This window comes from Ochotona curzoniae, unplaced genomic scaffold, assembly GCF_017591425.1.
Source record: "Ochotona curzoniae isolate NIBS_2020 unplaced genomic scaffold, NIBS_Ocur_1.0 contig_883, whole genome shotgun sequence".
Lineage (NCBI taxonomy): Eukaryota > Metazoa > Chordata > Mammalia > Lagomorpha > Ochotonidae > Ochotona > Ochotona curzoniae.
This window is the reverse complement of record NW_024466599.1, coordinates 68,472,095-68,484,855: the sequence shown is the minus strand read 5'-3', so window position 1 is coordinate 68,484,855 and position 12,761 is coordinate 68,472,095. Positions and strand designations below refer to the sequence as shown.

General features: G+C 42.2%; 1 protein-coding gene across 8 annotated transcripts in view; it reads left to right on the top strand.

Moving 5' to 3' along the window:
- ASB3 (ankyrin repeat and SOCS box containing 3) overlaps nt 1-12,761 on the top strand; it is a 92,279-nt gene that overhangs the window by 73,085 nt on the left and 6,433 nt on the right. For 7 of the 8 annotated variants that reach the window (XM_040993738.1, XM_040993740.1, XM_040993742.1 and 4 more), the window contains one exon: nt 4,557-4,690. In XM_040993738.1, the coding sequence (XP_040849672.1) occupies nt 4,557-4,690 (134 nt within the window). Of the gene's footprint in view, nt 1-4,556; nt 4,691-9,957; nt 10,298-12,761 lie in introns of those variants that run through there. The other variant, XM_040993744.1, reaches the window with a different exon arrangement.

Below are 12,761 nucleotides of genomic sequence, written 5' to 3'. Positions count from 1 at the left end.
CTGTTGCTTAATCTTTGTCATATAAATGATAAATGTCATTCTTTTGTCATTGCTTATCTTAAAAGTGTATCTGCCTGAATAATTGCCTGTCATAATATAATCTACAAAGCTGAATTTTTTTTTTTTTAAATTTTCAGTGCAAAACTAACTCTTCTATTCCAGAATGTAATGGGAGAATAATAGGAAACAAATGTCATCTGAGCATTGTGGTTGATAAACTGTCACTCATTTATGATCATAAATAAATGATCATGTGTACGGTGTAATGTGTACAATGTAATGGTCAATGTACAGTAGCAACGCATTTCCATTGGCATTTATATTGTTGATAAAATTATATTAGCTACAGCTGTGCAGACTAATTTATTTCTCATGTATGTTTGGATGACCGCATAAAAATGATTGTATTTGGTCATAGTGAGACTGAAAACACATTAAGGCTGAAAAATGAAACCATTTTAAAAAGAAATAAGGAACTAAAACCAGCGGGAATTGCAGTTCCACAAGAGTAGGTCTCATATATCCCTCACAGAAATCTGTTCCCAGACGTGGTTCTAACATGTGCTGGTTAGTGTCATGGCCCAGCCTAAGGTGACCCATCCTCTGTTTCAACACTCACTGGTGGGTACTGTGGTCTAGCCCTGCCGCCAGCCTTAGCTTTTGTGTGCACCGGTAGGTGGTCATTGACTGTGGTTGATGCTAACTAGCCCAGCTCAGGTCTCCCATGTGGGCAAGTGCATCCTTCTGACATAGAAAGATCCTCCAGCTTCCCCTCTCCAGACTGCTCAGTTTCAGCCCTCTTGTTTACTTGCAAGTACAGTGGCCTTATTAAAGGAAATGCCCCAAAAGCCATTCCTCAGCTGCAACATACTGCCTCAGTGGTCTTCCTTCCTTCACATCCCCACACTCCCTTCTCGGAGCAATGCATAGTCCCTGTGCCTGGGAGTACATGGGTTCCCCAGCCTGGACTTCCCAAGTCCAGTTTTCTGGTGGGATGGTATGCTGACATGGAGCTCTGCCTGCCTACCAGAGACCCAGATCATAGGTGGGTTCCCAGACCTGGTCCCCAGGCACATGTGCAGGTCTGGGAACCTGCTTCTCCACTTGTCTGGGACAAAAGTACATGTGCAAGACCTCAGGCAAGACCCTTGGGTATGCCATGCTAGCCTGGGGCCTTTCCTTGCCTCCTCCCCACTTGCCCTTGGGACCTAAATACACTGGTCTCTGGTCTGCTCTGACAGTCTGCTGTGTGAGTCACTAGACCCCAGAGCTCATAAGAAGAGAGTGTAACCATGGCTCCAGCTTCATAAAAGTGGAAGGAAGTTACCGGTGTGAGCTAGACATGACCATGGAACACTCTGATGCTCATACTTGGGGGGGGGGGGTGCTTGGGTTGGGAACAGCTGGGTTGGTCCAGGCTACAGCACATGCATGTGCACCCAAGAATAGAGTGTGGGGTGGGCAAGGCTTCAACATCCACTAGCTCATACAAAGGCCAGGTAACAGGGTGGCAGACTATACCAGGAAAGGGCCTAGTGCCCATTGACACATGTGAGATCTAGGTTTGGGAGTGGGCCTAGTGGGGCAACTTGGGAAACTCTTCTGATGGGCCATAGCTCCTGTTGGTGAGCATGTGATTCAGGCCTGGGTGTTGGTCAGGCCAGGCAAGGTAGCTCTACCCATTGGCAGTTTTGTGGGTTGGTTCTGAAGGGGGTAGACTGGGTAGGGCTAGACCAACCTTAGCTCACTGGCAGGTACAGGAGCTAGGGTGGAGGGCGGGACATGTCAGGCCAGGCTGTCAAACCTACCAGTTTCCATGAACCAGGGATGGGAGCAGACTTGGTAGGGCTATTATGTACCGCCCACCAGCTAGAATTGGGACTGGATGGCTGGCCAGGCCAGGCCAGACTACAGCATCCCATGGCAAAGGCTAAGACAGGTGAGGGTCAGTGCAACTACTGGTGCACGTGGAAGCTATGGCTGGGAACAGGCCTGGTTGGGGAGCTAAGGGGATGCTCTGGCTGGGTTGTGGTTCCTATTGGTGAGACGGGGGCTAGAGCAGAGGCTGTCGTCTGATCTGGACATTGCCACAGTGTCTCTTGGCATGGATGTGGACTGGGTTTGGGGTATGCCAGACTGGGCTAGACTCCGGCACCCAGGGTACGTATAGGATGAACTGGGCTAGATCTCTGTCCCTGCAGAGTCATACATGAGCTGTGTCTGGGTGTGGACTAGGCTTGGCTGGGCTGTAGCACCCAAGAGTAAGAACCAGAAAGGGTGAGGGCCAGTCAGGAAAGGCCACTGATCTTGCTGTGACCAGAGGTGAACAGAGTAGGACTGGCCTATGGACCCACCAGTGTGCATGAGATCTGACATGGGGAGAGGTTCTGATGAAGGATCCTGGGGAACTCCTCTGTCAGGACGCAGTCCCGGCAGGTGAGCGCAAGAACCAAGAAAGGAAGCAACCCAGGTCAGGACAGGTTATGGCACCCACGGACTTACCTTTAGCTCAGGTCTGCGGCAAGCCAGGCTGGGCCAGTTCACTTCACCCACTGGATCGGGCCACAGTACCAACCATTTCATATTAGGGCTGGCTGGGTTGGGCTGGGCTAGGCTGGGCTAGGCTGGGCTAGGCTGTAACACCAACCAGTATGAATTGGAAATGGGGCAGACCAGGCACACGTTAGACCTGGAATGAGGCAGTGCAAGCCTGGTATAGGGGATGAGGGTGGTTCCCCTGCTGGGCCAGTGATCCTACTGGTGAGCATGAGAACTGGGATTGGGGACAGATCAGGTCAGGCAGGGCTACAACACCTGTTGGCCTGCCTGTGAACTGGGTTTAGGAGAGAGCCACACTGGACTGACTGTATTCACTGGTCAGGTGTAGGCCAGAGTAAGAGCAGCATGGTTGGGCTTTGCCATAGCATCAGCTGGCAAATGCTGGGACTGGGGGAAAATCCTGTCAAGCTGGACTGCAGAACCACCTGGAGAGTGCAAGATCCGACACTGGGAATGAGCCTGGTAGGGGAACAGTGGCTTACAATTCCCACTGGTGAGAATGCGAACCAGCGCTGGAGGTGGGCCTGGCTAGACAGGTATTGGCACCCTCCAGCATGAGTCTGGGCTGGATAGAGGGGTAAGTTGGGTTGAGCTAGGCTTCAATGCCTCTTGACATATATGAGAGCTGAATAGGATGTGGGACAGACTGGACCAATCTGCTGCACAAACTGGCAAGCACAGGCACCAGGGCTGGGGACAGGCCTAGTTAGAGTTATTCGGAGTTGCTCTGACTGGGCTGCAGCTCCCACTGGAGTATATGTGGGCTGAGTATGTGGTGGGCAAGGTTGGACTAGGCTGCAGCATCCATTGGTTTATGTAGGAAAAAGGGAAATCTCCTCAGTGCAGACAGTCCCAGTGACAGTGGGTTCTCCATTATCTCCTCCTGATTAAATCATCTTGCCAAAGGCAGACTGACTATCCTCAAAGACAGAATTAACCCAGCAACTGCAACTACCAGAGTGTGCATAGCCTGATGTGGGTGGTGGACTGAACCAGATCCTGTACTGATAAGCACACACAAGACTCAGGTCTGGGATCACTTAGATGAGATTTCTTTGGGGATTCCTCCCAACTGAACTGCTGGACTCAGAACTCCAACCATAGGGAGAATGACAGGATCTGTGGTCTGATCGTGGAGTGCATGTGTCAGAACTGGGCCTCCTCAGTGACTTAGAGCAGTGGATGGATAGCCAGATGCACAAGGAGGATATGGCAGCCCATTGGGGCCTTCAGAGGACATCTGGTATCATAGCAGAAGAAGGAGGGCAAGACAAATTGATCAACTACCCCAGCCAAGCATTGACAGCAAAGTGTCTGGACAAATGGAGACTTTAAGGTGGTGTGTGTAGGCCACTGGACCTTAGAAGGAGTTCCTCATCCTTGGGTTGATGAGATCAATGGCATTTCAGAACTATCAAAACCACTTGAGCAGAACCCTCAGAGCATGTTGCCCATAGGGGACCCTGGGATGACATCTAGTGGCCGTTCCCTATCCCCAGTGCTCAGGTGGTTGAGAGGCTGAGCGCAGTTTCTCCCCTTCTCCTCCCCAATTCCCCCTGATTCAGGAAGAAAATGACAATTTGGAAACAGTGGTCTCAACCCTAATCCTCAACCCTTCCCACCCTAATCAACTACATAAGCATCATCAAAAATAAAATCAAACAGCAGAACACACACACACACACGAAAGAAATAAGGAACTAAAACCAGGTATCCTTTGCTTTGGGACTCCTGGAAACCAAGGAGATTGTTTGATTTCCCTTTTCCTGAGGGCAGAGTTTCCTCTTCTCCTGGACAACTACTCAGAATCAATCCAATTTCCAGTGGAGACCTGTAGATGATTATTCATGTTTATTGAACTAGCCTTCAGTTAAATAAATATTCCTGTGCTTCAATTTTTTTCTGCCTTCTTCATCAAGATGTAAAAATGTGTGTGTTGTTTGTTTCCAAGATGAATGCTTGGTGTCTAATAACTTGCTAACATGTTGACAATATAGGATTGACTCAGTCAGCGATGACACTCTAATTTTCACTTTGGAGTTTACTAACTGGAGAAGACTTCCGTCCCCTGTTGAACAAATGCTCTGTGCTCGTGCCTCACATTCCTCTGGGCTGTTACAGCAACGAATCGGTAAGAAACAAGAACACTTTTTACATGCTTTCAGCTACTTTTTCATTTCTTGCATTTCAAGCTAGGTTACTTACCTTTGCTGATTGTATTCCAGTCTGTTGCTATAACTGGGAGTGACCTAAGTGAATATTCTGTGAATTGAATGACATTTTAAATGACAATTTAAAAGCAATTTTTTCACTTACTAAAAGTATTTTTTAGATAGTTAAAAAATTAAAGAGCATGCAGGTAGGGGAAAATCCTTCACAAGGGAAATATTTAAACTAAGCATAAAGGTGGGTGTGTGGTGCAGTAAAATGACCACCTGGAACCCACCTGGAATTGCCTGCTCTAATCCCTATGCTGATGTGCACCCTGGAAGGTGGCAGATGAGGGCTCAGATGCTTGGGTTTCCTGCCACCCATGTGGGAGACCTGCATGAAGTTCTGGGTTCCTGGTGTGAGGAAAATTGTTTCTTCACTGCTGTTTTTGTGTAACTCTTCATAAAACACTTTGAATGTGTTTTTACCAAACACACTTATGCATATGTGGAAACAAGTCTTCTAATTTCTTGGAAAAGTATGTTTAAATAAATCATCTCAATCAAAAATAGTCATTCAGAAAAATATGTTTTTGAACTGAGGTGTATTCAGACAGTTTGTTAGTTTTCTACTAGAGCTAGAAAGTAATCTGCCTGGAGTCTCTCATCGTTTTGGTTTAGAATTTATTTTAATAGAAATGTTGGAAAACCCACTTGGATATGATTCTTAATGTTGGGAATTGCATCTGCTTTTAGTTATACTAATTATGAATCTGCAGCAACAAAGAATGAGTTAACTATTCAGAGCAGAAAGAATAGGAACAATGGATTTGGAAGCAGACAAAAGGGAGAGATAGTGCTAAATGGGTGAATTATTACAAAGTATCAATTAGTAAAGATACATGAGAGCTTACTCTGAACTGAAGACCCTAGCCTATGACAGGTTTGTCCAGATGATGGCAAAATTTGTGCAGGAGTATATTACCCTACTGTTGCGCAAACCCATCATGGGCATCTTGTTTTTTCTTTTTTTGTTTTTGTTTTTAAGGTTTATTTATTTTATTGGAAATGGAGATTTACAGAGAGAAGGAAAGATGGAGAGATAAAGATCTCTCATCCATTGATTCACTCCCCAAATGGCCACAATGGCTGGAGCTGAACCAATCTGAAGCCTCAGGGAACAAATTGGTACCCATGTTGGATCTGGGCACTTGAAGGGGGAGGAGTACCAATTGAGCCATTTCACCAGTCTGGGCTTCTATTTTAATTAGGTGCTAGGTAAGTCTGGGGTAGGAAAATAATCGTTATCTCTTATGAAGATTTAATGTTGCCTGAATATTTGCAAAAAATCTTTCTCAGCGATATTAATATAGCTAATGCTTTTCTGGTCTGATTCTTTAGCCATGGTCTCTTTTCTTAGTTTATTTTTACATATTGAGGTACCTTTTGGCCATCTCCGTTTGACATTTCAGATTTCAACACATCCAAAATTGAAAATGCTGTTTTTCACACAAATCTATGTTTTCTGGTTTGGAAGGTGAGATGATTTGGGGATGTTATGACCAAGAAAATAAGTTCAGCCTGGCAGTTTGTTATCCTTTCATCCATAGCAATGGTTTTGCACAATGGTGATTTGGCCCTCCAGGAGACATTTGTCAAAACCCACAGACATTTATACTAATCTCAACTGATTGAAATGCAGTTGCTGTCTAGAGGGTAAAGGCCAGGGAAACTACTGAACACCTTACGGCGCACAAGGCAACCTTTCGTCATAAAGAATTACCCAGGTGCAGGTATCAATTGCTGAGGCTGAAAAGTCTAATCCGTCATGATTCTTGTATTAGTAATTTCTGTTGTTGAAGGTTCTCTTGGTAGACCCTTTTCTCTTCAGTTTTCAGGATGCGTAATTCCTGTATTTGGTCATATAGACTCCTTCCTTTTCCTGGAGCTTCAGCTCAGTAGTCAGCAGAAGCATTTCATGGTTTTAACACCGATCGAAACGTACCCAGAACAACTCATTGCTTACCTGCCTGGTCTCAGCAGCAGTTTTGGTTTTACCCTGGCTTTTTTTTTTTTTAATAGCATTGAAGTGTTAACAACTTCTACCTTGCTAATTTTGAAATTTTTTGAAATGATATTTCTTTCTCTTGTACCTCTCTGCCACTATTAGTGAACTCCCAAATAATTCTCATCTCACTCACTCTGTTAGGTATGCAGTCTCTATTCCTAGGGCACATTTTTCTCTATTTTCTTCCTAAGTCCTTTTCAAGCCCTGAAAATGGCATGTACTTATTCAAAGTTAAGCTTCCTTTCACCTTTCCTCTCTATATAAGTAACTCCTTGTTTAGGTAGTTTGTAACCAAAAATGACAACTCTGGTGCTCATCCTTTGATCACAGAATCAGATTTGTCTTCCAAAAGGCTTCTGGCTCAGAAAGGAAATGTGTACCAGGTAAAATGTATTGAGTAGTTGCAGTTTTAGTAGCAATCATTTAATCATGGTACTTTTTGGAACCATGAAACTCCAGCTCAACCACATAGTTAGAAACACCAGCTCAACCACATAGCTATAGACTTCTTTATAACAGAATTTGGCAACTCCTAGTCACCTAACCGAGATAAAATATAAATGCCTTAATTCTTTCATATAAAAGCACATGGCTATAGTTCATCCTGAACCTTTAATGATCACGCATACTTAGTTCTGTCACAGTGTTAATTGCATCTAGAGCCTCTAAAGGGAAACTATCTTGGTCTTTTTATTCAAACATTCCTCTGCTTTGTTTGAGAAAAGGACTTAAATAAGTTTATAATACTGTATACTTTCACGGTACCATGTAATATTTTGATCAGTGTTAGACCATTTATGTGATGGTGATCTTACAGTATTTTTAAGGAACTGAAAATTCCTGTTACTCTCACATCATAGCTGTTGTAACATTGTGTTCTTCACATCTTTGTAATGATCCTGGTGTTCGCAAATTCATTGTTACTTGTCATAAAAAGATATAATAAGTATAACTATGTAAAGTGTAATATTGATAATGATACTAAATGACTGTATTACTAATGTATGATTTACTATAGTATACTTTTCAGCATTGTTGTAAAGAGTACTCCTATTTAGTATCCTGTGTTAGGCCAGCACCAGCCTTACCTTTACTATGTCTCATGATCACATCAAATAACTATAACAAGTCATTGACCTGTTTCATCTAGGACAGCAAAATCACCACTCAATGCATTTGTCAGAATGTGTTCCTGTCAGGACATTATGTGCGACTATGTTATTACAAAATAGTTAGGAATCTAAGAAGGAAGGAAAAAAGGGGGCTGACATTGCGGCATATCAGGTTAAGCCATCACTTAGGATGTTAGCATGTTAACTGTTCTACTTTCAGTTCATCTCCTTGCTAATAACCTGAGAAAATTAGCATAAGATGCCCCAAGTGTTTGGACTGCCACCATTCATGTGGGAGTTCCAGATGAAGCTCCTGGGTCCTGATTTGCAGCTTGAGCCTGGTCCAACCTTGGCTGTTTAGGCCATCTCAGGAGTGAACCAGCAGGTAGAAGGTCCATCTCTCTCTCTCTATGTGTGTAACTCTGACTTCCAAAATATATAATAAATAAATCTTTAAAAATGAAAACAGCAAACATAGGAGTGGATGTAAAAGAAATCATAGTTGTGGTAAGTTGATAAGCTGTAAATTTAGCTTTGAACTCTTTTTTTTTTTTTTAAAGATTTGTTTATTTTTATTTTAAAGACAGATTTACTGAGAAAAAGAGAGATACATAGAGAGATCTTCCATCCTCTGGTTCACACCCCAAAAGGCCACAACAGCCAGAGCTGTGGTAATCTGAAGCCAGGAGTCAGGAGCCAGAAGCCAGGAGCTGCTTCTGGGTCTCCCATATGGGTTCAGGTGCCCAAGGACTTGAGCCATCTGTTACTGCTTTCCCAGGCATAATTAGAAAGTTGGATTGGAAGTTGAGCAGGATGTGAACTGGCACCCATATAGGGTACTAGTGCTGCAGGTAGAAGATTAACTTGCTGTACTACCCCATCAACCCCTGAGCTGTCTAGTCTTTAATACTAGATGATAAGAAGTTCAGACAAAACTTCTTATTCAAAAATATGAATACTATTGAAAGTTATTCAGCTTTGCTAGATTTTATCTTGGTAGCCATTGTTTCTGAGTTTTTTTTTTTTTAAGATTTATTTATTTTTATGTGAAAGGCAGAGTTACACAAGAAAAGGAGAGACACACAGTGATATCTTTCATCTCTTGGTTCATTCCCCAAATGTCCACAATGGCTGGATTCGGGCCAGTCCAAAACTAGGAGCCAGGAGCTTTTCTGGGTCTCCCACATAGATGCAGGGCCCAACGTTTGAGTTCCCCCCTCTGCTGCCTTTCCAGCCTATTAGCAAGGCGCTGGATCAGAAGTGGGGCAGCTGGGATTTGAACTGCTGTCTGTATGGGATGCTGGCACCACAACTGGAGGCATATTGTGCTATCCCACTGTCTTCAGAGTGGATTCTTTCTGTTGTTAGAGCATAATTCAGCAGAAAGCAATTTTTAAGTAGTCAATATAGTGTGGTTTATGTACTCTAGTTTCTGTTGTTCCTACTTGACCAAGGGCTAGGTTTTAGAATATCCAGAGTGGGTGGTCTGTGTGCTGTTTGAAAATTCATGTCAAAATAGTGCATCTGTCAACTTGATTTATAATAGTTGTAGGTAGCATTGAATCCAGATCTAAGTTACCTAGGAAGTATCACTGCAACTATTTTGTGTTACAGGTTGAACTGAGACAGTTAATCTTAAAAATAGATAGAAAAGAAAACTGAAACCTATGTAGTATTTCTGTGATTTGAATGTTAATTTTTATGTTGAAGGACTCCCAAAGGCCTTTGTGTTAAAAGAATTAGTTTCCAGATTCTTACATTAACAACCCTAAAATAACAGAAATTTAGTCCTGTTATGGTGTCTTGAGCCAGGGCCTTTGGGTGGTGATTGGATTGATTAGGTTGTTAGGGAAGATTCTACTGTAATTAAATCCTGGTGGCTTTATAAGGGAGTAGGTAGACATAAGCATATAAATAACATAGGCTATCAGTGATAACCTGTGATAAAATTGTTTGTTTAAAGGGTGGAGTACAATCTTATTAATGCCAATGAAAAATTTTAACTTCTTTGCTGATTTTAACTGTCAAGGTAGTGATCTGGTGCATGTTCCACGTGCACATCAAACAGGTTGCAGTGATGCAGGGTGACTCTCTGTCATGTCTCTACCACGTTCTAGCTGGGGAGAAGTTACTTTAATTTCTGAACCTTGGTTTCTCCAGTTTCAAGAAAAGATACTAGTACCTGTGTCACATCATTTTCTCAGTAGACATTGAAATTGTGATTTGCATTAATTGATTTTTATTGTTTTTTTTTCCTTCCTTGAGACAAATAAAGTGGTCAAAGTGTAACATGGGGGAGGAGACTCTATGCTTTGACTTTTCTTGGTGAGAGAGTTTGAAGGCTGCATTTGAAATGGTGGTGACACAAAATGGATAGAACCTAGAATACTCAGTTGTTACTTTAGGAAAATTGCCTGAGCTACAGAGGATTTTCCATGAACAGCATATACATTTTTGTTGTATTAATTCCCTGAGTTTTCAGGCTTGTTTGCTTCCATGACATGACCTTGCCTATAACCAAGGTGACCTGTAAGCAAATCCTATTGCAGAGTTGGTGACTAAAGCAAGGTCAATAAAAAGCAAATATGCTTGAATAGTGTACTTGGTATTGAAAATATGTGAGTACTCTGTAGTGCCATTCCTTGTTTAGTGCCAACTTGCTCCTTACATTGCACACTGTTGTGCAAAGCTTGAACTTGGAGTCTTTGGATACAAATTCTCTAAATTTGGTGAGTGCTTTCTTTTTTTTAAAATACAGGATAAATTGTGTGTTGTGTCTAGCTGTGGGGACCAAGCTGGTGGAATTAATAAACCTAAATATAGAGAATCAGAGGCCACTATTCCTAGAGGCATTTCCTCTGGATACTGTTCATCTGATGAGTTGTTGTTTTTAGGAACTCTACCCGTAATTGCCTGCCATCCTAAAAAATTGGACACATGCCTTTCCATTTGTCCAATGGGTAACCGAATGTCTCAGACATCGACTGTGTTGTGGACCTTCACAATTCTAGCAGATTTGTGTATTGATTTTAAGTTAACTATAAATTTCTCTTTACAAAGAAGAGAACAAAAACCTAAACCAAACTCATAAATATAATAAGAGCGAATTGCATGACAAGTGTTTTCTAGACACAAACGCCAGAAGCTGGGTCTTTTTTTTTTTTTTTAATGAGAAATTCATGGTTAGTAAAAATCTCCCTAGACTTATTCTACCTTCAAGGCTATCAAGTTCTATTTGTAAATTAGTTAATTTAGGAACTTGTAAGTAATAGTGATGAAGCCATTAAAAAGGCCTTCCCCCACAGGGAAATAATCATTCATTCCTCACAGGTTCTAGATCAGATCCCAGTAGACTTAATATGAGCCTTTTCATTCAGGTGTTTTAAAATGATATTAAAATGGGGCTAGCACTGTGGTGTAACGCATTAAGCCTCTACCTGAGAGCCAACATTCCACATGGTCACCCATGTCCTGGTTGCTCCACTTGTGATCTAGCTTCCTGCTTATGGCCCAAGAGAAAAGTGTAGGGTGGCTGAAGTCCCTGCGTCCCTGCACCCACATGGGACACCTGGAATAAACTCTTGAATGCTGGCTTTGGATTGGCCTAACTTTGACTGTTTTGAACATTTGAGGAGGGGACTGGGGAATGGAAATTCTTGAACTCTCCTTTTCTTTGTGTAACTCTGCCTTTCAAATCAAAATCTTTAAAAAAAAAAAGCTTTAAAAATGATAAACTGTAAACTACCCATAAATTCTAGAATGTAAAATTTTAATAATCGAAGTAGTGTGATTATTTATTTAAACTCTGTGAAACAAAAATTATAAATGGGATGATGGAATTTTTAAAGATTTTATGAACTAAACATTTGTCCTTAAAAATGAACAAAAGGGCCAGATACAATGACTCAGTGACTTAATCCTCTCTTTGCAAATTCCAGGATCCCATGTGGGCACTGGTTCTTGTCCTACTTACCATCTAACTCCCTGCTTATGGACTGGGATAAAAGTAGAAGATGGGTCAAAGCCTTGGGAACCTATACCTGCATGGGAGACTCAGAGGAGGCTCCTGGCTCTTGTCTTTGGATTAGCTCAGCTCTGGCTGTTGCAGCCATTTGGGAATGAACCAGCAGATTGAAGATCTCTCTCTGTCTCTCATCTCCATAAATCTACTCTGCCTTTCCAATAAAAATAAATAAAGCTTTAAAAAAAAATAAAAATGAACAAAACCCCAAAGACCTTACATCTGGCTCTTAAATCTGATAATAAGGACAAATATAAGCATTAACTAGATTGCTGCAAGTTTTATGAAAAACTGTTGTTGGGACCCAGTGCTGTAACCTAGTGGCTAAAGTTCCCATATGGGTGACAGTTGGTATTCTGACTGCTCCACTTCCCATTCAGCTTCCTGCCTGTGGCCTGGGAAAGCAGTTGGGCATGGCCCAAAACCTTAGGACCTTACACCCATGTGGGAGACCCAGAAGAAGCTCTGGGCTTCGGATCAGCTTAGCTCTAGTGGTTGCGGCCACTTGGGGAGTGAGTTAGCAGAAGGAAGATCTTTCTGTTTTTCCTCTCTGTAAATCAGCCTTTCCAATAAAAATAAGACTTTAAAAATCAGACTATTGTTATCCAACATCTTAGGCACTAACAAGACTGAAAGGAAAGATTTCTTCTTGCAGGAATGTGGACAACAGTCTCCTGGGATGCGAAAGAGAAAAAGGTGGCCAGTATATGGAAGGCAGAAAATGATGTTATTAAGAAGGTGTTATTGCCAGGAATGGAACGTATTAAGTTGTTAAGACAATATATATCTCTTTTTTCTTTATTATTTGTTCTTGATAGACCTCAGTGGCAAACTATAGATCCTTAAAAGCT